The sequence below is a fragment of the Mirounga angustirostris genome, unplaced genomic scaffold, assembly GCF_029215605.1.
Source record: "Mirounga angustirostris isolate CCGP_5_RB_7025 unplaced genomic scaffold, mMirAng1.0.hap1 SCAF_12, whole genome shotgun sequence".
NCBI classification, from domain to species: domain Eukaryota; kingdom Metazoa; phylum Chordata; class Mammalia; order Carnivora; family Phocidae; genus Mirounga; species Mirounga angustirostris.
Window position 1 is genome coordinate 21,176,402 of NW_026991720.1, and position 25,248 is coordinate 21,201,649.

At 35.2% G+C, this 25,248-nt stretch overlaps 1 protein-coding gene across 7 annotated transcripts in view; it reads right to left on the reverse strand.

The window, feature by feature from the left end:
• MKLN1 (muskelin 1) overlaps positions 1–25,248 on the reverse strand; it is a 326,049-nt gene that overhangs the window by 83,216 nt on the left and 217,585 nt on the right. For 6 of the 7 annotated variants that reach the window (XM_054505195.2, XM_054505196.2, XM_064574936.1 and 3 more), the window contains 4 exons: positions 24,024–24,166; positions 22,264–22,352; positions 17,676–17,785; positions 14,408–14,600 (listed from right to left, as the gene is read on the reverse strand). In XM_054505195.2, coding sequence (XP_054361170.1) covers positions 14,408–14,600; positions 17,676–17,785; positions 22,264–22,352; positions 24,024–24,166 — 535 coding nt within the window. Of the gene's footprint in view, positions 1–14,407; positions 14,604–17,675; positions 17,786–22,263; positions 22,353–24,023; positions 24,167–25,248 lie in introns of those variants that run through there. The other variant, XM_064574937.1, reaches the window with a different exon arrangement.

The window sequence follows — 25,248 nt, forward strand, 5'->3', positions numbered from 1 at the left end:
ACCCAGGCGCCCGGCTTTTTTTTTTTTTTAAAGATTTTATTTATTTATTCATTTGACAGAGAGAGACACAGTGAGAGAAGGAAAACAAGCAGGGGGAGGGGGGGAGGGAAAAAGCAGGCTTCCCGCTGAGCAGGGAGCCCGATGTGGGACTCAATCCCAGGACCCTGGGATCATGACCTGAGCCGAAGGCAGACGCTTAACGACTGAGCCACCCAGGCGCTCCTTTTCAGATGGCTTTAACTAAAAACTTCCATCCCATATACGCCTCTAGTTGCTTTTTTTCTTTGCCTTTAGGACTTCAAAGTTTTTGCAAAAAGAAAGTTCTAATATTCTTTACTTCTGAAGTTAGCACTCTGACATTAGCATTTATATTTTAATTGTTATAGTAAGGGGAACAAGTAGATTCATGAGTTGTTTTATTTTTTTTTTAAAGATTTTATTTATTTATTGGAGAGTGAGAGAGAGAGAGCGCATGAGCGGGGGGGGGAAGGGGTAAAGGCAGAAGGAGAAGCAGGCTCCCTGCTGAGCAGAGTGCCTAACGCGGGATTCGCGGAAATCGATCCCAGGACCCTGAGATCATGATCTGAGCCGAAGGCAGACGCTTAACCAACTGAGCCATCCAGGCACCCGATTCATGACTTATTTTAGTGAGAGTGTTTCTATCATAATCTACTCCCCTGTGGGCTTTTCTGGTAATTCTTGCCCATCCACCCTACTCTGACCAACACTCTCCCATTACAAGAACTGGAAAACTCTTTTTCAGATAAAATTAACAGGGGCTCCTATTAATAATGATAAGATGATAGTAAAATATGTATCATTAATTTAGAGTTCTATAGACATAAAACAGAGTAACTAAATTTTATTCAGTTTTGAGAAAGACACATAAAAGTTAAATAATCCTTTTTAAAAAACTTAAACAGAAGACAATTATTTGATAAAGACAATGATTTTAAAATATGCATTAATTCTACATAATGGCTAACTGAAGAGAAATAAAAAAGTAAAAGACAGGAATATACAGAGACAAGTAGAAAACTAAGAAAGACAAGGAAACTGCAGACATGAAAAATACAAAGCAAAAATAGAACTAGAAAATTTCACTTTTTAACAGTAACCAATTGCCAGATTACATAAGTCTCTTATACTAATTATAATTAGTTATACAACTTTGATAAGTAAGTTCTTTATCTGTAAAACTCGTTTTTAAGAGTTGGATAGAGCCAGAGGTTCCTTCCAAGTTCTGGCACACTAAGATTCCACTACTGTTATAACCAATATATTTACTGGAACTATGTGTGTCTGGCTGATTTTACCTTATGTTCATCTTAGGGAAGTCGTCTTCTCCTCTTTCCCCTTAAGCGTTAACTGCACTATTTGGAAAGGGAACTCATAATCCACCGGGGAAAATTCTTTTAAGAGCTGCTATGGCAGTGATCACATCAAGAGTTCTACTCAAATGAAGGATCCCATCCCTGATCTTTCAAGTCCTTCTGAACATTGCAAGCAAAATTAAATTCTCTAATTTTTCTTCAACCAATCCTTCTACCCCCACTCTTACTAACCTAAAAAGCTTACAAATACTCTACCCATCAAGACCTTCATGTTGTTTTTCTTTTATCAAACACAACTGTCCTATGAAAATATTGTTAGTAATTTTCAAAGCAAAAAGAACTCCCCAACATTATATAATTTCTGTAAAATAATTTGTAAATACACACAGAGACACACAGGTGGAAAAAAGTAAAACACTGTCATGCATCAAAAAGTTATGTGATTTTCTTTGGTTTCTAGGATTAGGATGATTTTTTTATTGAGGGTTTTTTTCTTTGTACTTTCCTGTTTTCCCAATTTTTTTGCATTGAGTACTACAATTACCAGAAGCCATAAAACCACTAATATATGGAATTATTTTCTAAACCTCAAAAGAACTTTGTAACATAGTTATTGTAACATATTGTGACATAAGCCATTTTCATAGCCTTTGTTAGTCCTGAAATGTCTATTCTTCACAACTCACTAGACACATCCACATTTCGACAATCAGTGCTTTATACATTAACATTACCTTGTTTATAACAAGACAAAGAGAGCCAAATACGTCCAAAGTTTATTTACAGGCTTGCAAAGGATATTACTTGCAACATTTAAAATATTAACTACTCCAAATTTAAAATATTAGAAATTATGATGGTCTTATTCTAGGTAGATAAAATTAATCTTCTCCTGAAAAATAGACAGCTAATAGCACAACATCAGATATGCTCAGTATATAATAAAAGCTTAGAATAGGAAAAAAGGGCAGGGAATAGGGGGACTTTCCTAGCCACATGATTGACATTTCCTCTGAGTCATCTTAATGTTAGTATCTTACATTTAAAAAAAATTGCACATAAAACTTCTACTTTCAATAAAGCACATTCCTAGTATATAATGGCAACCTAACAAGGCACACCATTTTGCACAGAGTAGTCAAGCAAACATTTAAAAAAAATTATTTGGGGAACTTTTAAATTTGTCTCCCTCTTTCCCTAATGAATTCCTTTTGTCTTCACTATTCTAAAAGACAACAATTCTCTTTGATGTCTCCTAATCTTCTGTGGAGACTCTTATGAAACACAAAAATTATTTAGATACAGCATCAAATCTGGAAATAATTTTTCAAAAAAGATCTTACCAAAGAAAAAAGAATTGACTTATTGAGTACCAACTGTGAGCAAGACACCACTAAGGTTAAACTAATTTACTCCTTAAAAAAACCCTACACTATGAGGATTATTAATTATTGCAAAGCTTAAAAAATTAAGGTTTAGAGAAGTTAAATAACGTGTCCCAGGACTCCCAACAAAAAGGTATAAAGCCCAATTTCAAAGTCCAAAATCTTTTAAATTCTCTGGACTAAATATAAAGATGGATATATATATATATATATATAATGGACTAACATACATATAATAGACTATTTTTTTATTACAATCTAAGATAAAATACTATAACAGACACAGCAAAATTTACCTATTCAACAACACATGAAAATAACCAAGACTTTGGAGAAAAAAACTTGCCATACCAGATCATTCTACTACATATTAAACAAATCCAATATTAAAAGAATAAAATGAAAAGAGTTGAAAAAATTATGATTTATTTTTTTTAAGATTTCATTTATTTTTTGACAGAGAGAGAGGGAACACAAGTAGGGGGAGCAGGAGAGGGAGAAGCAGGCTTCCCGTGGAGCAGGGAGCCCGATGCGGGGCTTGATCCCAGGACCCTGGGATCATGACCTGAGCCGAAGGCAGACGCTTAACGACTGAGCCACCCTGGCACCCAATTATTTATGATTTAAAGGAAACAATGTAATCTCCCTCTTAAATGAAGACCTACTGCTACTGTGGCTAAAGTTTACTTTTTATGTTTCATATCTTCTCTGGAATGCTGGTTTGCTGCTACCCTAAATTACTTACTGAAGCATTCCTGTTGGTTGGAAGTGGTTCCTTATAAGCAATGGCTTGTTTGAGAAGTTAGCTGTTCTACCAAAAAACAAAATAAAAACCATACCAAACACCTCTTCTTTTGAAAGAAATCATGGCTTAACATAAGACAAAAGCTAGAAATCTAGAAATCTATAAATTCCAGCCCTCTCATAGCCCTCTACACTACCAACTATCCAACTCTCTTATTAGCTTCTTGACATTGATTCATGTTATAATATTAAATCATATAACCACTCCAAACAAAAAATATTATAATGACTTAAAAAAATACGTATTTGCATTTTACAGAGAAACATGATAAATTAAAGATGACTCTCATTTAATCTATCCTAATATGCATTATTGCCTCTTGCCAGGGAAACTGGGTTATCAATAAATAGTCCAGATGTATCTGGAGTAGGTTACATGGAACAGCTACTTTCAATAAAATGACATGCTTTAAGAATCTTCTTTTATGTCTTCAAAAAGAAAAGTAATAATGCAAATGTTTATTAAGGCTTTGGTAAATAGTAATACTACATGCTACAGAATCTTTTTAAAAGATTTTATTTATTTTATTTTAGTGAGAGAGAGTGAGCGAGCAGGGGGAAGGGGCAAAGGGAGAGGGAGGGAATCTCAAGCAGACTGTGCTGAGTGTGGAGCCTAACGCAGGGCTCGATCTCACAACCCTGAGATCATGACCTGAGCTGAAACCAAGAGTCGGCCACTGAACCAACTGCAATACCCAGGTGCCCTGAAACTTTATTTTTTAACAGAACAAGTTTAATTTCTAGAAATCAAACAGTCATAAGCTTGAAATCCCTTGAAACAATAAAAATGCGGCAAACATTAAAGCAGGGTAAAGATTTTTTTCAAAATACATTGCTTTTAGTAACTTGTTTTAATTTAAAAGAATTCCCTTTTAAGATCTCAAATAAATGAAAAGTTGACACCTCTGCATCCCAAATACCATGTTCCTATATTCCTAACTCTTGTAAGATCTTGCCTTTTGTTTTGGTATGCCTGCTTGTAGATATTTTATATGATTCAGCAAAAAAAGTTTAGGTTCTCTACTGAAATAATGATATTCTCATCTACAAAAATATGACAACACTCATTTCACTGTTTTGAAAGTCTCAAAAACAAATTAAAAAGTGAGGCATTTACACATTACTGTGAACTAAGTTTAAAAATTACTTCTATGTTTTAAGAGGAAGTCAGGCAGTCGCTAGTATTTCTATTTTTGACAAACATCTAAAGCAGGAAATCAGAAGGGTCTGATAAAAGTAAAACTATGCAAAAGAAATGAAAATATCACTTAGGAGAAAGCATGCTAAGACCGAGCTGCTAACAATTTTAAAACTATTTAAAGTCTCCAGGCCCAACACCACCTCATTTTTCCCCCTGATTAAGACTATTACAAACACATTTCATACAGTCCTATCTAGGCACAAGCTGTTCTTGTCTCCAATAGTGAATATCCTCTTAAAAAGTACATGATAAAAAATGAAACTTAGGGAGTTTTTACCAAGAGGAAAAAAAAATGTTCAAACCTCATCCAAGATTTTAAAAAAAAGAGCATACACAATAGTACTGCAACCTATACCCGAAGTTCTATCAAACTCATTTCTCATCAAAACAGAGATGACAGGAGTGCCTGGGTGGCTCAGCTGGTTAAGTGTCCAACTCTTGATCTTGGCTCCAGCCATGATCTTAGGGTAGTGAGATAGTGTCCCCCCCGCCCTGCCCCAGGCTCCACAGCGAGTATGGAGCCTGCTTAAGATTCTCTCCCTCTGCCCTCCCCCGCTCGCATGCATGAGCTCTCTCGGAGGAGGAGGAGGAGAAATCCTAAATGATATATGCTTAAGGCAGAAGAAAAATGATCCTAGATACAAGATCAAAGATGCAAATATTACTGAAGAACAAAAAAATTAGTAGATAATTCGGTGCAATAAGTAAGAATAGTAATATTTTATAGGGTCTTTGAATGTGGTATTAAAGGACAACAATAACATATGAGTTGGAAGGTGACTAGATGGAAGTTGAAAGTCCACTAAGTCCTAGTACGGGAAATGAAAAAAGGCACTGATTAATTTTGTTAAATATGTATACTTGCTGTAATTTCTAGACTAATCATATAGTCTAGATAAACAAAGTATGTTGTTTCCAAACAAAAAGAAAAAATGAAAATTAAAAAGTTTTAAGAGTTAACAACCAAAAAATAAAGGACATGACAAAGTATATATAATAAAATGGTAAGATTAAACCTATATATTTACCACTAATTCTATCATGCAAATGAAATAAATGCTCAAAAGAAGGCAGATTTTTTTGAACTAAATTTATAGGAGATGCTTATTTAAAAAAAAGGATACAGAATGGTTGAAAATAAAAGGTAAAAAAAAAAAAGATACATTATGCAAATACTTACCAAATGAAAGCTTAAGGTAAGACAATTTGTACCTTTAAGCAAAACACTACTAGACTCAGCTGCAGCAACTTCTTGCTAGACACGTCTCCAAAGGCAAGGGAAGCAAGGGCAAAAACAAACTATTGGGACTTCATCAAGATAAAAAGCTTTTGCACAGCAAAGGAAACAGTCGACAAAACCAAAAGACAACTGATGGTATTGAAGAAGATATTTGCAAATGTCTTACCAGATAAAGGGCTAGTATCCAAAATCTACCAAGAGCTTATCAAACTCAACACTCAAAAAACAAATAATCCAATCAAGAAATGGGCAGAAGACATGAACAGATATTTCTCCAAAGAGGACATACAAATGGCCAACAGACACATAAAAAAGTGCTCAACATCACTCGGCATCAGGGAAATCCAAATCAAAACCTCAATGAGACACCACCTCACACCAGTCAGAATGGCTAAAATTAACAAGTCAGGAAACAAAAGATGTTGGCTAGGATGCGTAGAAAGGGGAACCCTCCTACACTGTTGGTGGGAATGCAAGCTGGTGCAGCCACTCCGGAGAACAGTATGGAGGTTCCTCAAAAAGTTGAAAATAGAGCTACCCTACGACACAGGCAATTGCACTACTGGGTATTTACCCCAAAGATACAAAGGTAGTGATCCGAAGGGGCACCTACACCCCAATGTTCATAGCAGCAATGTCCACAATAGCCAAACTATGGAAAGAGCCCAGATGTCCAATGACAGATGAATGGATAAAGAAGATGTGATGTGTGTGTGTGTGTGTGTGTATAGATAGATATAGATATATAGGAATACTACTCAGCCATCAAAAAAATTTGAAACCTTGCCATTTGCAACGATGTGGATGGAACTAGAGGGTATTATGCTAAGTGAAATAAGTCAATCAGAGAAAGACAATTATTCCACTCGTGGAATTTAAGAAACAAAACACAGGATCATAGGGGAAGAGAGGAAAAAACAAAACAAGACAAAATCAGAGAGGGAGACAAACCATAAGAGACTCTTAATCATAGGAAACAAACTGAGGGTTGGTGGAGGGGAGGAGGTTGGAGGAATGGGGTAACTGGGTGATGGACATTAAGGAGGGAACGTGATATAATGAGCACTGGGTATTATATGAAACTGATAAATCACTGACCTCTACTTCTGAAACTAATAATACATTTTATGTTAATTGAATTTAAACAAAAAAATAAAAAATACTACTAGAGAGAAAAACACATTTCATAATGATAAAAGATTTAATTCAAAAATAAAGAGTTCAAATTGTGTATATATCTAGAAACATGGCTTCAAAATATATAAAGCAAAATTGGACAAACCCGTAAGAGATGGGCAATTCCAAATTCACGGCAGAAAGAGTTAACTTATTTTTCTTAGTACCTGAGAGAATCCGACAGAAAATCACTACTGGTAAAGGAAATTTGTGCAACATGGTTAGCAAACTGAACCAATGGGGCATATACAGAAAAGTGCCCCAACAAATAAAGAATTCATATTCTATCCAAATATGTATGTTTATAAAAATTAAACTGGCCCATATAGTAAGTCTCATCAAATTTCAAAGAACTAGAATTCTATAGAATATGTACTCTAACCGCCATGCCTTCATGCTAGAAATAAGTTAAAACAACAACAAAAATGAAATCTGGAATTTGGATATTTAATTTGGAAATTAAAAATAAAACTACATTTCTATATAACTATGGCTCATAAATGAGCCATATTATTTCATAATGAAATTGTCGAACTGGACAAAAATGAAAATACTTCATAGGACAACTAAAAAATAAGTAGAAGGGAACTTATACCCTTAAATGTATATATGGGAAAATAACAAGTCTGGAAATTAATATGCCAAGAATCCATCTTAGTAAGTTACAAAAAGACAGAAACTTAGTTTCAAAGAGAGAAAGAAGACAACTAAATCAAGAGTTGAAGACATTATAAATAACAGAAAGAATCAACAAACCAGAAACTGGTTTCCTCAAAAGACCAATAAACTTAATAAATTTCTGCAGTGAGAGTGATGGGGGGAAGAAAAAGAATTCATCAATGAGAAATAGAAGGAGTGAAAAGAGATATCCTGAAACAGAAATCCTGAAAACATTTAACAAGGGGATATTAGGCATATTTTCATGCCCAGAAGTTTGAAATTTTAAGTGAAACTGAAAAATTCCTAGAAAAAGATACTTTTTTTTTTTAAGATTTTATTTATTTATTTGACAGAGACATAGCGAGAAAGGGAACACAAGCAGGGGGAGTGGGAGAGGGATAAATAGGCTTCCCGCCAAGCAGGGAGCCCAATCTGGGGCTTGATGTGGGGCTTGATCCCAGAACCCTGGGACCATGACCTGAGCCAAAGGCAGATGCTTAACGACTGAGACACCCAGGCGCCCCTAGAAAAAGATATCTTGTTAAAAGCTGAACCAACCAAACAACCCTGAACAGTCTTACAACATTTAATAAGTTGAACTGATAGACAAAAATACTTTCCCGAAGCAATTTCTAAGCACAGTTAGCATAATGACAAATTCTACCAAGCATATGAGAAAGAATGCAAATCTCACACATTCACAGGTTATAGAAAGAAAAGGCTAACTCCTTAACACATTATGTGAGATCAGCGTAACAATGATACTAAGCCTGAAGAGAAAGGTAAGATAAAGAAAAATTACAGGGCGCCTGGGTGGCTCAGTTGGTTAAGCGACTGCCTTCGGCTCAGGTCATGATCCTGGAGTCCCGGGATCGAGTCCCACATCAGGCTCCCTGCTCAGCGGGGGTCTGCTTCTCCCTCTGACCCTCTTCCCTCTCGTGCTCTCTGTCTCTCATTCTCTCTCTCTCAAATAAATAAATAAAATCTTAAAAAAAAAAAAAAAAAAAAAAAAAGAAAAATTACAAGGCCAATTTTACTAATGAAAGTATAGTCAGAAGAATTCTAACAAAACATTAGTCCATCTAAATCCAAAATAGACCAAAAAATGTATGAGAAAGATAGATTTATCTGAGAAATGTAAAGTTAAGTATATCTGAGGTTTAACATTAAAAAATCAATAACTATGATTTCACATATTAATAGAATTGAGGAGGAAAATAATCATATCACAAAAGATAGAGAAAAAGTGGTAAAATTCAATACCCATTTATAACATTAACTCTTAGCAATCTAGGAATCTAATACAGGATCTCCAAAATCCCAGATCAAATAACGTACTTCACAATGAAATGTTGAAAGCATTTGTTTTGAGAACATGAACTACATAGGGATATCCACTATCATTACATCATCTCACCCTTGTACTAAATATCCTGGCCAAACGATTAAGCACAAGAGAACAAAACAAGGCAAAGGGTTGGTCATTATGCATACATATTTTAAATTGAACAGAAATGAAAACACAACACAGCAAAATTTGTCATATACAGCTAGCAGTGTTTATGTCACCAACTAGATCCCGAGACCTGACACTGCCCACCTGCTTGTACTCACGAACCTTTGTCTTATATTTTTCCGTAAGCTATTCTTTTCTGTTTAGCTCTTAACTGAGGTAAATGAAACCTGAAAGCACCCCTGAGGTGATGGAGACTGCCCTGACAAGACCCCCGCAGGCCCAGACCACCCAGACCTTTTGAGCTAAACCCCCAACCTGCACCTGCACAGAAGGACCATGGAGTGACCTCTGGAATGAACAACAACTACTTTTACCTCATTATAATACTAAAATCTCCGAGCCTCAGCTTCACTTACATAACATACAATGTATGTGTAGGCATGTTTCTTTAAGGCACGTGTGTGACCTTATGCTCGCCTCTACATATGATGACAAGGCTTCCCAATCTAAATATTCATCCTAACCCTAAACAAAAGGAACCCATTCACCCTCTCTCAGGGAGTCACAGCTTTGGAAGTCATTCACTGTGATCTCCTCTGCTGCAAATGAAAGTTTTCTCTATGCAACAATTCAGCCTGGTCCAGTTTCTGACTCACCAAGGAGTGAACTCATGTTGGCATTTAGAGGGTAACTCTTTAACACCAAATCCTTGTATTAGTAAAGGATCTCAAATTAATGGCCTCAGCTTTCATTTCATTTCATTAAAACTGAACTATGCAGAAAAAAGGAAATAATAAAGATAAAGGTAGAAATCAATGAAATAGAAGAAAAAAAAACAGAGAAAGACAAAGAAACCAACAATCACCAATTTCAAGAATAAGATATGACATAAAGATGTCATAAAGATATGAACAACTTTATGCCAATAAATTCACCAATTTAGATGGAATGGGAATATTCCCTAAAAGATGCAAACTACCAATGCTCACTCAAGAAGATATACAGAATATGAACAGTCCTATTGCTATTAACAATATTAAATCTGTAGTTTAAAACCTTGCCACAGGGGTGCCTGGGTGGCTCAGTTGTTAAGCAACTGCCTTCCACTCAGGTCATGATCCCAGAGTCCTGGGATCAAGCCCCACATCGGGCTCCCTGCTCAGTGGGGAGCCTGCTTCTCCCTCTCCCACTCCCCCTGCTTGTGTTCCCCTCTCGCTGTCTTTCTCTCTGTCAAATAAATAAAATCTTAAAAAAAAAAAAAAAAAACCTTGCCACAAAGGTAACTCCTACAAGACTTGAGATCTCACTTAAAAAAAGTGCTGAGAGGGAAACACGCTTGCCACATAATTAACAACCACCACATAAACCATGGAGTGAGAAGAAATGATTAAAGGGGGAAAGAGAGAAAAGGGAGAGGAGGAGGGAAAGTGGGAAGGAGATAAAGACCTCCAGTTGAAACTTTAGGACCATTTTATTAAACTTTATCCCTCCCTTATCTTAAAAAAGCAAAGTTTAATTTAAAGAGGAAGAAATAAGATAAACACTGCAAAGGGAGGTTAGGTTTTCTTTGAATACTTCCTGTTCTAGGTGATTACTTTTGCCCATCATCACTGGATTCTACTTTTTCCCCCGGCACTGTCAGGGAGAAAGTAGCAATAATTGGTCCAGGGGTATTGGATCTGTAATGAAATTAAATATAAATGTAGGGGTGTTTCTAACAAATAGGAAGCCTATTAGAGACACTTTCTCTCAAATATCTCAAATACTCATATTTGAAGAACACACTAAGATATACTAAACATAATTTTTGTTTCCTCCATTATAAGATGCTTTTGATTCCCTAAGCTTTCCTATTTAGCAAACAGGAACTTCTTGCCCTTCTCTGCTATGTTTTTAGTGGAGTAGAAGCCAAAAAACTCTGCAGTGTTTACTTCCTTATTTGTCCAACAAATCATCATCAGTGAAGTCAGCAGCAAACTGAACAACCCTGGAAGGAATGTTTATTAACTAAACACTGTTCCAAGCCAGTTGAGGAGTACAAAAAATATGACTGCGTTCTAAGTCTCAAGAATAGAGTAATTACCAATTTTCCCTAAAACTTGGGCCCTTCCTAGAGCCAGAAAGGTAAGTTAAGTCCCTGTAATATCAAAGTTGCACATGACTTTAACAGTTTCTCTTAAATGAGTATACTGATAAAGACACAGTTTTTAAATATAACTGTTTTAGCCTAGTAATAGCATAAAGTTGCCAGTGGTTTTTGTTGTTCTCATTGTTATTTACCTTAACAAAATATTACATGCCTTAAGATAAATATTTGAAGCAAAAGTAACAAACCATGAAAATACTCGTGACTTCCTCATCTTTAGGTTAAAAAAATATATAGAATTCATTCTTAGAAATGGTATACATACATTTATACTTTCATTGGTGGCATTTTAATGGTTTGGGAAGAGACTAATAATCATATATATTCTATTTATTTATACTGCACAGTTTACTCTATTTCAAACACAGTAATCATTTATTTGCAAGTATCATTACCAATTAAATAAGCAGTAACAATGTATAAGGCTGAGAGGCAGGTTTGTTATTACAAAGCAATGGAGCCAGAAGCAATTCATTTTAAGTTAATTTAAAATTTATAAACTCAAAGAAGGCAGTACTGGTTCCATTTTCTTCAGTTGTAAAATATTCAACCTATTTGATAAATGAGCACATAATAATAATGGATGATAACAGAGATAAGATTAAAATACATGAAAGCAGAGAATGGAGAAAGTCTATTGTTCTATTAAAAAAAAAATCACCAAATTTCATTCCACAAGTTTTATACCGAGCACTAAGCTGTTTTTATTCACAATGCTTCTAATACCAAATGTGTGGGGTTTTTTCTCACACCAGCTGTTTCTCTAATTTTCTGACACCAACTGGGTATCCAACAATTCAATTCTGACACTATCTACCTGAAGTTACTGTCAGATCCTTCTACGTTAAAGGGCTCAGTCCCAAAAGACTATCCCCACTTCAAATGCCAACCCCAAATCCCAGGCCACCTGTACTTATTTACTGCCTGTAAATCTGGGGTTCCCACAAACCCCCTCAGGTTCAATAATTCACCAGAGTGAGTGAGACAGAGAAAGAGAGAGAGAGATAGTGTGTGTATGTGTTTTCTATGCCCTCTTCAGGCACCTCAATGTTTAGGGGTTTTTTTGTTTTTGTTTTTTTTGAGTCTCTACTACCTAGGGATGATTCATTAAAACACTGGCCACTGGTGGTTGAACTCAATCTCTGACCCCTCTCCCCTCTCTGCAGATCGGGCTGGGGTGGTGGGGCTGAAAATTTCAGCCCTCTACACACAGGGTTTGGTCTTTCTGGAAATCTGAAGCTATCTAGGGACCCCAGCCACCTGTCATCTCAGCATACAAAAACACTCTTATCCCTCCACTAAATTTCAGGACTTTTAGGAGACAAAGACCAAATATTTAAAAAAAAATTTTTTTAAAGATTTTTATTTATTTATCTGAGAGACAGAGTGAGAGCGTGCACGAGCAGGGGGGAGGGGCAGGGGGAGAGGGAGAAGCAGACTTTCCCACTGAGCAGGGAGTCCAACGCAGGGCTCGATCCCAGGATTCTGGGATCATGATCTGAGCCAAAGACAGACGCTTAATCAACTGAGCCACCCAGGCACCCTATTAAAAAAAAATTTTTTTTTAAGATTTATTTATTTGAGAGAGAATGTGTACACACACATACACACACACATATGTGTCTGAGCAGAGCGAGGGGCAGATGGAGCAAAGAAGAGAATCTTAAGCAAACTTCCTGCTAAGCAGGGAGCCCAAAGCCAGGCTCAATCTCAAGACCCTGAGATCATGACCTGAGCCGAAACCAAGGGCTGGATGCTTAACTGACTGAGCTACCCAGGCATCCCAATATATTTTTTTCTATTATACCACAACACCTATTCTGTTCTTTGTCACTGTGGGAGATTATTTTTTAAAAGAATACCATTCCATAAAATAACAACAGAGATCCTTTTAAAAAATAACAAAACAGGGGCGCCTGGGTGGCTTAGTCATTAAGTGTCTGCCTTTGGCTCAGGTCATGATCCCAGGGTCCTGGGATCAAGCCCCACATCGGGGTCCCTGCTCTGCGGGAAGCCTGCTTCTCCCTCTCCCACTCCCCCCGCTTGTGTTCACTCTCTCACTCTGTCTCTCTCTGTCAAATAAATAAAATCTTTAAAAATAAATAAATAAATAAAAATAAAAATAATAAAACATACCAGGCCCTAAATATTCAAATAGATGTCATCCTCCAAAACAATTATCTTTGGAGATTATATCATGTTCTAATATTCACATTTCTTTCAAAACCAGATTTAAAACCATCCAAGAAAAATCAACAATTACGTAGCATCCATATCACAAAGATGTTTCCAGTACAAATCTCCTCATTCATTATTCATTGTAACTTTCTACTAATAACATTTTTTAACATACCCAACTATCCATTATGCCAAATCATGCCGTTAAAAAAATGGCAATTTTCTATCAACAAAAATACATAAAGCAATAGGCCTCCAAAACAGAAGGTAACATTTAAAGCCTTTTTGTAGGGCGCCTGGGTGGCTCAGTTGGTTAAGCGACTGCCTTTGGCTCAGGTCATGATCCTGGAGTTCCGGGATCAAGTCCCACACCGGGCTCCCTGCTCAGCAGGGCGTCTGCTTCTCCCTCTGACCCTCCTCCCTCTCATGCTCTCTGTCTCTCATTCTCTGTCTCGCAAATAAATAAAATCTTTAAAAATAAATAAATAAATAAATAAAAAATAAAGCCTTTTTGTAACACTGTTTAGTGCTAGTCAATGTTAGCATTCATAAATGCAACTGCATGCTTCCATGGTTTCCCAAGATGGCAATTTAGATTTAGATATGTGAGTTCAAATATGTTTCTTTGTTGTTTTTCAAGTATCATTATGGACCTACCTTATATAAAAGCAGCACATAATTCAACAAGCTAACAATCTCTACAGAGTAAAAAGAGGGGAAAAAAGTAAACTAATAATTGGCATAAGATTATATTCTTTTCAAAAAACTATTTCTTGTATATACTTGAAATCACCCTAATAAACACAGTTTACATGTTTATAACATACCATTTACAGCTTTTTCAATCAATTCTTCACAAGCATCAAAATCACCCTTCAACACCAGTTTATCATGTAGATCTGTTAACATGGGATGTTCCAGGGCAATCTTGGTTTTTTTTTGTAGCGATTCAAAGGCCTCTGTATAGTTGTGTTGTCTGAAGTGTTTTAGGCAAAGACGAATAGCTTCCTGTTCACGGTACTACTGGAACACAAGAGAAAGTATGAAAAGAAGAGATTTGCTTAGTTATTACTGTAGGCAATAAGTGACAACTAACCTAAAGTGAGCGTTTACTATGTGCTAAGCACTGTACTACTCATTAGTATCATTATTTCTACTTTGAAAGGCAAAGCTGAAGCTTAGTCAATCGTAATAACTTACCAGAAGTCACAAAACCATATAGCAGAAAGACACAAAAGAGATGAAGATATACAAATATACATATATATACCCATAGGTATATATTTCATAAAGATGAAAGATATAAAAAGATGAAACCAAACCTAATTCTAGAGCCTGAACTTTTAAAAAAGCAGAAAAACTGTTTATCAAAGACCACCTAAGATTGCAAAGATTATAACTTCCATGGCGTTAACTCATCAGATTACAATGTTGGTACTCAAAGCTTAGAAACCATTAAATAATATATATAAGTTATATTATGCTTTTTGTTCTTGGTTCAAGTTATTACATGAAAAGCAAATATTATCAAGTGTTTTATGTATTTCAAAAACCACAAACAGAATTTATGACTCAAAATGATCAGAAAAAGATTATTTAAATTTTATATTTTTTTCGAAGCCTGGGCTACCTCATCTATTAAATGCTATAAAGTAAAAATCTCAATTAACTAGAATCTAAAGAGAAGAACGTTCAATGTACTAACTCTTCCCTATTAAGGTGAATGCCAAAAATACAAGCTCAGATAAAAACTTAAAAAAACAAACAAGCAGTATCTTCAAGAATAATTTATGAAATTTCCACAAATTTCCTAAATAAAAATTACCAAAATTAACTAGTGACAAAGCAGCAATGCACGATAACCAAACAAAAATATTTACTTGTAAGCATTATTCTTTTAAAAGACAAGAATATCCCCTTTTAGGAAGATTTATAAGACCTGAAATACAAATCAATTTATAATTGGCTGATTTTCTAATTAATAAAATGTCAAAACATTTTTCCTTAAGTATTACACTTAACCAAGATTTTCCTTATTCAAATAACAAAAGATTCATTCTTTATCCAAACGAACTTTAACCCTTGGCTTCTAAATAAAGATTTATCATAACTATCTGGAATCATATTTAACAGCAATACCTTTTTATCATGTTGACTTTAGGAGTCTGAATCATATCTATATTGTAAGTTTTCTATCAGGCTGCATATAGATATACAGTAGGAGAAAATTTATGAAATAGAATTTCAACACTTTAAAAAAAAGACTGAAACTCAAAGTGGTGAAGATTTTATCTAATTTCCAGAGGTTCATAATAAATGCAGCAAACTTGGGGCACCTGGGTGGCTCAGTCGTTAAGCGCCTGCCTTCTGCTCAGGTCATGATCTCAGGGTCCTGGGATGGAGCCCCACATCAGGCTCCCTGCTCAGCGGGAAGCCTGCTTCTCCCTCACCCACTCCCCCTGCTTGTGTTCCCTCTCTCGCTATGTCTCTGTCAAATAAATAAATAAAATCTTTAAAAATAAATAAATAAATAAATAAATGCAGCAAACTTGAAAAGTTAAGACTGAACAATTTTATGTTCTCAAATATAATCTCTCCACAATGTTGCGGTAACAGGTGAAATCTGCAACTTTCTACAATATCAAGAGGTATGTGTGAGTATACTAAAATACACACACACACACACACATCGTAGGCTAAAGAGAAAATTACATTCAAATATCAGAGAAATTTAATCATTATTTTTTAAAAGAACCAATAGAATTTAGAAGATGCTAAGTTTATACAACTATGTGTATAACACTGTAAAGGTGATTTTTAACGTTTAAAAATATTGTCTCTACCTTGAAAGATCTTACAGTATTACAGGAAATCCAAGAATATATGAAAAATACAGAAAATACTAAAAGCATCTATTTTAAGTTGAATATAATCAAATGCCACAAATAAATTGTCAAAGAGTTCCTCAATTAAACTAACCAGAAAAGAGCCAAAATTCCATATGAAAAACCTTAGAATTTATAGTGCTTCCCAATCTCCTATGAGTACATCAGTTCACCCCTACTTGCAAATAAAAGTAGTAAGAAGTAGTGAATAGACTAAAGCTTTATCATCTCCTTGACAAGAGAGAGCCCCCCATCAAAAAAAAAAAAAAAAAGCTATGAGAGTCAAATAAATATTCATCAAAAACAAAACAAAGTATAAATGGTATGCAAAAAATCCAAAGACCTATTTCTCAATAACTTAAACTCACATTTTTCAGGCTGTATCCTCTGTATAAAATGATCTATGAGCAAAATGGTTAAATATAATTTTATACTTCCTATAAGCACAAGATCATAATATTTACAGAAGCTATTTCAAATTCTTTGAAGGAAAAGTAAATATTCCTATTTTACTCAACAAACACAATGGAGTAATATATTATAAAAGCAGTACAGAGGGACGCCTGGGTGGCTCAGTCATTAAGCATTTGTCTTCGGCTCAGGTCATGATCCCGGAGTCCTGGGATCAAGCCCCGCATCGGGCTCCCTGCTCGGCGGGAAGCCTGCTTCTCCCTTTCCCACTCCCCCTGCTTGGTTCCTGCTCTCGCTGTGTCTCTCTCTGTCAAATAAATAAATAAAATCTTAAAAAAAAAAAAACAAAGCAGCACAGAATCAACACTACCCCACTAAAAACTGTGTTTAAATATTTCTATCAATATTGGTTGAAAACAAAATTCAGGATCAGATAGGTTTAATAATACATATAATGGCAGACTCTGGAGCTAGACTGCCTGAGTTTATATGCTGGTGTGGGCACTTTACAACTGTGAACTGTGTGGACCAAGCAAGATCCTCAAAGTCTCGGTGCTCCATTTCATCATCTGTAAAAGAGGGATAATAACTACCTATCTCATAGAGTGGTAATGATTAAATAAGTTATAAAGATTGCTTAGCAGCTGGCAGAATGTAAATAAATGTTAGCTGATTAATCACTACAGTTATTACTATTCTCAGTATTTTAAATTATTCTCAAAGAAGACAAAAGCTTTACACATTGCTCCCTTTATAGGTATCAGAAACATAAAATCAGGATTTTAAAATACAGTCCTACCTTGCTATACCAGTTGAGACAGGGTTGTACTACATCGGGATCATCAATGCCACTAAGTTCAACGTACCAGATGCTAAAGTTAAAGCTGGGTCCCCAGGATAAGAGTGGAACTTTGTGGAGAAAAGAAAGAAAGAAAAAGAAAAAAAATTAACATAGTTCAAATAAAACTTTAGCAGAGTAAAATCACTATTCATGCCCATTTAAATTCATTCAATAAATTTTCAGAACATTTTCTATAAGCCTAACACTGTATTATTAGGTGCTGGGGTTACAGTAAGAAAAAAAAGAAAATATGATCCATGCCATCAAGGGATGTAATTTATAAAAACACTATAAAATAGGGACGCCTGGGTGGCTCAGTCGTTGAGCGTCTGCCTTCGGCTCGGGTCATGATCCTAAGGTCCTGGAATCAAGCCCCACATCAGGCTCCCTGCTCGTCGGGAAGCCTGTTTCTCCCTCTCCCACTCCCCCTGCTTGTGTTCTCTTTCTCGCTGTGTCTCTCTCTGTCAAGTAAATAAATAAAATCTTTAAAAAAAAAACACTATAAAATAAATTCAAAGTGCTTATTTATCTACCTCTCTAAAAACAGGACCAGGACTAGATGATTTAGCAGTCAAATTTTATCAAACCCGGGCGCCTGGGGGGCTCAGTCGGTTAAGCGACTGCCTTCGGCTCAGGTCATGATCCTGGAGTCCCGGGATCGAGTCCCGCATCGGGCTCCCTGCTCGGCAAGGAGTCTGCTTCTCCCTCTCCCACTCCCTGTTTGTGTTCCCTCTCTCGCTGTGTCTTTCTCTGTCAAATAAATAAATAAAATCTTTAAAAAAAAAATTTTTATCAAACCCACAAGAAACAAATAATTACTATATAAATTAAACTGTATCAGAGCACAAAAAGAGAGCAAAAGTTCAATTACATAACAAGTGGTATAACCCTGAAAATAAACTCAGAAGAAAAAGAATTTAAGGCTGATCTCAGCTGTAAGTATATATTCAAAAAAATTTTTTTAAGTTGCAAAAAAATTCTACCAGGTTTTCACTATAACCAAATAGAGTTCATTCCAGGAATAGAAGGATGGTTCAATAATAGAAGCTCTATTAGTGTAATTCACCATGTTAACAAAGTAAAAAATGTGTCTGATAACTTCAAGTGGTTAAGTGGTGCTAAGAGTAAATTAATAAAATTTATTTTCTACTCATTAGAAGAAAAAAAACCCCTCTTAATATGTAAGAAATAGAAGACAAAAGAAAACTACCTTACCTAAATTTTTTGTTAAATATCAAAGACCTCAAAAATTAAACCTAATGGAGAAACATTAAGTATTGCTGCTCAAGTCAGGAACAAGACAAAGAAGCCCAATTATCTCTATTATTCAACACTATATGGGAGATCTTAGCCAATGCAGTAAGAGAGAGAGGGAAAAAAAAGCAAATTAAGAAAAAACAGTATCACTTGAAGATGATATAGCTATCTTCATAAAAAATTCAAGGGAGTCAACTGAAAAACTTAAGATTGTATGCAAGGTAAACATGAAAATCAGTTTTCCCTCTACCTGTAATAACTAACTAGAAAATTTAATGAAAAAGTCCCCTTTAAAAAGGTCACAAGAGCTTACAGTATCTCAGAATAAATGTTAATATAGGCAGGAGCTATTGCAGAAAATATAAAATGTTAATTAAGAATTGAATAAATGAAAGGACATACTATGTTCTTAAATGGGAAAACTCAATGTTGTAAACATGCCAGTTCCCCTCAAATTTATTATAAATTTAATGTAATCTCAATCAAAGGCTCAGTGGTATATATCCAATTTTTTTTTTAAGATTTTATTTTTTTTTTAAGATTTTATTTATTTATTTGAGAGAGAGAGAATTAGAGAGAGAGAACACATGAGAGGGGACAGGGCCAGAGGACAAAGCAGACTCCCTGCCTAGCAGGGAGCCCGATGCGGGACTCGATCCCGGGACTCCAGGACCATGACCCGAGCCGAAGGCAGTCGCCTAACCAACTGAGCCACCCAGGCGCCCCTAAGATTTTATTTTTTAAGTAATCTCTACATCCAACGTGGGGCTCAACTCACAACCCCAAGATCAAGTCACATACTCCACCAACTGAGCCAGCTAGGTGCCCCATATCCATTTTTCTCTTTACATATAATTGAACAAGCTGATTTTTAAAAACATCAGTAACACAAGAATATCCAAAAGAAAATAAACATACTAAAAATATACAGTAATTATAAGTTTGATATTACTGAGGGAAAGAGAAGGTAAATTATTGAAACAGAAGAGTGAATCCAAAAACCTAAGGATTCAGAGGAGTTTATGGTACATAGGATGTCACCTTTCCACCTGCTTTCATAAAGGGCTACCATCAGGGCACCCCTCCCAGACTTAGTACTCATTCTAGACTTCTAAAAACTTCTGAGGATCCAGAATGCAGGCCAAATCTAGCCAGAGCTGAAGCTTCTCCCTAAAGCCCTCACAACCACCCAGTCTGCAAAAATCAGAAAAATCCACAGAAATCCAAGTCATTCTAGCAATTTATCCTAAGCACGAAACAAATACCTGCTAAATTACCACCACAAGAGCACCACATATCATTCAAGTGCTTTTTCAGAATGATTTTTTTTAAAGAAAACATGGTGATAAACTAAAAATACTAACCTAACATAAAGGCTTTGAGTTTCACATTTTCACTTTATATTATTTTCGAAGAAAATTTATCAAGAGAATGTTGAGAAGATTAGAAAGCAAGCACACAGTAGACCACTATTAACATCTTCTAACAGAAAAGAAATATGAAGTTATCTAAATATTAATATCCTAAGTATCAATGAGTTAATAAGTATCTATAATTATTTGAAAGCTCCAATTAACATTTTGCCTGAATACCATAAAACTAACCCAGGGCTAAGTAAAAGACATCCCATTATGCCCTGTAATTAAAGGCTGACAGGGCTGGAAAGAGGTCCAATTTCTTATCTTTGGGCAGCTGAATGTCTAACTGGTCCAGAGGAGACCTCTGTTTTATAAATTTTTAAGGGAAGAAAACTATGCAACTTCCCTAAACAGACATTTATTCATACTTCTTCTAACAAATAATACTAGAAGACTGAGAACTATAGAAGCAGTAGCAGTAGGTAGTTTCCTTCAAAGTAAACCAACGACTGTGGGTACTGTGCATAAAAGCACAAATAAGATTCTGAACATAAAAAGAGAAAGAGAAATTTCATTTTGCATGATGAAGTAAAACAGAAGTTGAATAAGTACTTTAAAATTTAATATAACCTAAATCTATTACAGGAAAACATAAGACGTTTCACTGCTTGTACATTTGAAAGATGTGAACGTAGAACTATTAAAGCTATGCTAGGGTCTATAGGAACTTGGTGGCCTGCATAATGAGGAAAGAAGTACTCAGTACAAAAAAAAAACAAAAAACCAACAAGAGTTAAACTAAGTCAAAAAATTTGCTTGTTCATAAATTCTCATAGAAAAACAGGAAACAGGTTTTTATTTACAATTATTTATTATAACAACAGAAACTATAGTCATAAAAGAAAGTAACACACTGGATAGCCCAACTATTGTAAAAGTAGTTTTTCCTCTATAGTAATCTTTATTAAGACCTTAAATATTCTTTTTGCCCAACAGAACTATCTGATTCAATGAAATGAACTGGCCACCTCTTGACAGGTTGGCAAAAAATGACTATGAAGTACACTGCTTGTTCCAAAAGAGGAATTTTTCTCCCAAATCAAAACATGGGATTCTGGCTTTTATTAATATTCTTTGAAGGATCTGATTCACTTTAATTTTAACATAGTATTTTCAGTTATGTAACATAGATGCAGACTGCAAATTGAAAGATTCAAGTCCTCACTTTTCTACCTTAAAAAAAGAAATAAATCCTAAAGAAAAGCAAAATAACTCTAAAAATACTGATGTTGAGGAGGCATTACAAATATTGTCTTAAGCTAAACACTTGCTAAATAAATACATGCCTTAGGTAGTATTTTTCAAACATTACTTGCACCAAAGGACACAAAATTAGTTTAATAGGTTTGATGAACATTTCACACACACACACACACACAAAGACATAAAACAGAATGGGGGGAGGGTTAAAAAAAAACCAGAAAGTAACCATAATATACTGCCTTAAGGAATTCATCAGTATTTAGTTTTAGAATATTATAGCTTTACAGTAACTTGATAAACCTTCCATAAAACAATCAAAGCTGAACTAAGTCACTTATCTCATTAAACCTTCCAAGAAAACGTTCAAATGAAAAAATACTTAGAAAATGTTCTACCTGAAATAACTGTCACTTAGTTATAGATTTATAAAGCAGGGAAAAGAAAACTTTTGCTGCAAAGGGCCAAACAGTAAACATCCTGTCTCTTGCAACTACTTTGTAGAGCAAATGCAAGACAGACATTACAACCAGTGAATAACCAGTGTGGCAGTGTTCCCATAAAATCTTATTTTAAGAAACAGGAGTTCTGAAGGATTCAGCCCAGAGACTGTAGTTTGTTGACTGATGGTATAAGGAATTTATTTCATTTCAGAATGCTAAAAACCTTACCTATTTTAATGAATCGACAAGGGAACATCTGTTCATCAATTTTATGCTTCAAGGTGAATGTTTCTTTGTTATAATCATTCTTTAAGCCACTGTGAAAAAAAATAGGTTATCAAATCTGACTTTATAATTTAGTAAACACACTAAACATAAATCATACTCAGATCTTAAGGTTAAACAAAATACACGACCAAGAAAATGTAAAGAAGTAGTCGAAGGGAAGCCTGGGAGGCTCAGTTGGTTAAGGGTCTGCCTTCGGCTCAGGTCATGATCCCAGGGTCCTGGGATCGAGTCCCATATCGGGCTCCTTGCTCAGTGGGGAGCCTGTTTCTCCCTCTGCCTGCCATTCTCCCTGTTTGTGCTCTCTCTGACAAATACATAAATAAATAAGCTTTAAAAAAAATAAGTAGTAGTCAAACATGGGAATATAGGTCAAAACTTGTATATTCATATCAACTGTATCATAACTGTGTTCTCTTAATTATATGAGGCCTAATGAAAAACGATCAGTGTTAATAAAAAGATGTGGCTACAGTGCATGGAAATGTGTGATAGGACCTAGTGTCCTTAGAGTAGAACTGAATATAACATAAAATATGTATGCAGTAAGAAAAAAATTAAAAATAATTCATGTACATATCTGACAACTTAGAGCCAAATACTAAAGTCTGTGAAACAATTAAGTTCTTAAAAATTCTGATTAAGATGTTAATAATGTTCCTTTTAGAGCTCAGTAAATTTTCAAAGACACTTTTAACTCCATTGGTTTAATAGCACCCACTTCATCCTACATAAAAATAAACCCTTATCACCTTTCTACACAAACAGGATTGAAACACAAGTATTTATGGGAAAATCACTTACCTTCAGGTTGCCTTATGTCCTAAAATACTTTCATGACTTACACGCAGGATAGATGTAATATTTACTTATATCAAATACTGTGCTAATGGGACATATTATATCACAAATATATTCTAAAACACTGTGGCTTTATTTGTCCCTTCTACTGGCTGTCTGATTTTTCATTATCCAGGGGGCAAATTAACACTTTCATTCCTCATGGTCTATGTCTTTAAAACTCAAATTTACTAAGCTCCTTCCAAGTGGCAGGCACTGTGGTAGATACAGTCACATACTCTTTCTCTTTTTAGTCTCCAATTTATACTAAATTCCCAAAATACTGTTTCTGGATTAGGGCAAACAATCCTAATGTTTTAGATAGAGTCTGTACATATATTTTTTAAGATTTTATTTATTTAATTGTCAGAGAGAGAGACAGAGCACAAACAGGGGGTGCGGCAGGCAGAGGGAGAAGCAGGCTCCCCGCTGGGCAAGGAGCCTAATGCGGAATTTGATCCCAGGACCCTGGGATCATGCCCTGAGCCAAAGGCAGACGCTTAACTGACTGAGCCACCCAGACTCCCCAAATCTCATAATTTTAAAGCAAAGATTTTTATTGAAGCTGAAAATATTTCTGTGGTCATTTACAGTTCAAAAATAAGATCGAAAAATAAGTAGGGAAAAAAAACACCCAAGTTTTATTTTCTTCTTTAGTAACAATATTAAGTTGTGGCTGCTGGTTAAAAAAAAGGCTAACTCAAGTCACCATATTAAAATAAGGCACTAGAAATACAATAGTAGAAATATTCTTTTCTCCCTTGAAAGAAAGATCAAACATGCAGATTTAGCCACAAAGAGATAAAACTAAGACTGCAGCTTGTTTGGAAGACAACTCCTTCTTCCCCATAATCATAACTCACCTGGACAATAGCTCTGTCATATTTTCTTCATTCATTCCACCAAAGACTTTAAATTTCTTCAAATTGCAGACATGAGTTTTCTCATATTTTCCAAATGTGATGTTCTGGACTATAGCAGGCCTTTCAAGTTTCAGAATCAAGTACTAAAAAAAGAAAAAAACAAATTATATCCTTTGTTTAGAACAAAGAGTTAAACAACTTTAAGTTAAAACTTTGGACAGTTAGCTGAAGAATGCCTAAGATCCGTCCTATCCATCCTACACTGGGACACTGTGTTTTTAATGCTAAAGAACAGTATGACACAGCCCTGTACAGGCTGCCATACCACCACCACTTTTTGCCAAAGTACATCATCCTGAACTGTAGATGAAGGGGGAGAAAAGGACTAGTAAGTTAACTTCTAATGAAGGTATGCCATTCAATAAAAGACATAAACAGACTATGAGTTACCAAATAAAACAAGATTAGACTGCAAAAGCAGCAATCACATATTCTCATCAACTACACTCTGATAGCAAATTCAATGTTCAAAATCAGTGATGAAATTTTAAATTTAAAAACAAACTTGGAGATTTACTAACCAGCCCTGCCAATTTTATAAATTAAAAAACCTGGACCTACTATAGATATGTCTAACGCAGCTCAAGATTTCCTGTTACACACTGGATAAAATGGTGTCAGTTAATTAGGGAACACATTTTACATTATATAGATTACTTCAATTATAAAAATCAAGAAGGAAATTACTACTGGTTGAGTATACAGAGAAAAAGCTATTCAGAAAAATGATTCAGATACTTTGTTGCAGTGGCTTCATGCTAATAATGGGTAATACAATATCCTACAAAAGTAGGATAAAAATAAAATTGATGGTTGGCCCTACTTCATAACATGCAGAGAAAATTAACGGGAGAAAATATTTGCAAATAATAAACCTAATAAGGGATTAGTATCTAGAAAATATAAAAAATTCTTACAACTCAACAACAAAAAAGACAAGCTAATTTAAAAACGGCAAAGGACCTCAATAGTCCTCTCTCCAAGGAAAATAAACAAATGGTCAACAGGCACATGAAAAGATGTATCACTAATCATCAGGGAAATGCAAATAAAAATCACAATGAAATATAACTTCACATCCACACTAGGATGGCTATAATGAAAAACAAACAAACAGAAAATAACAAGTCTTGACAAAGATGTACAGAAACTGGAACTCTCTCAG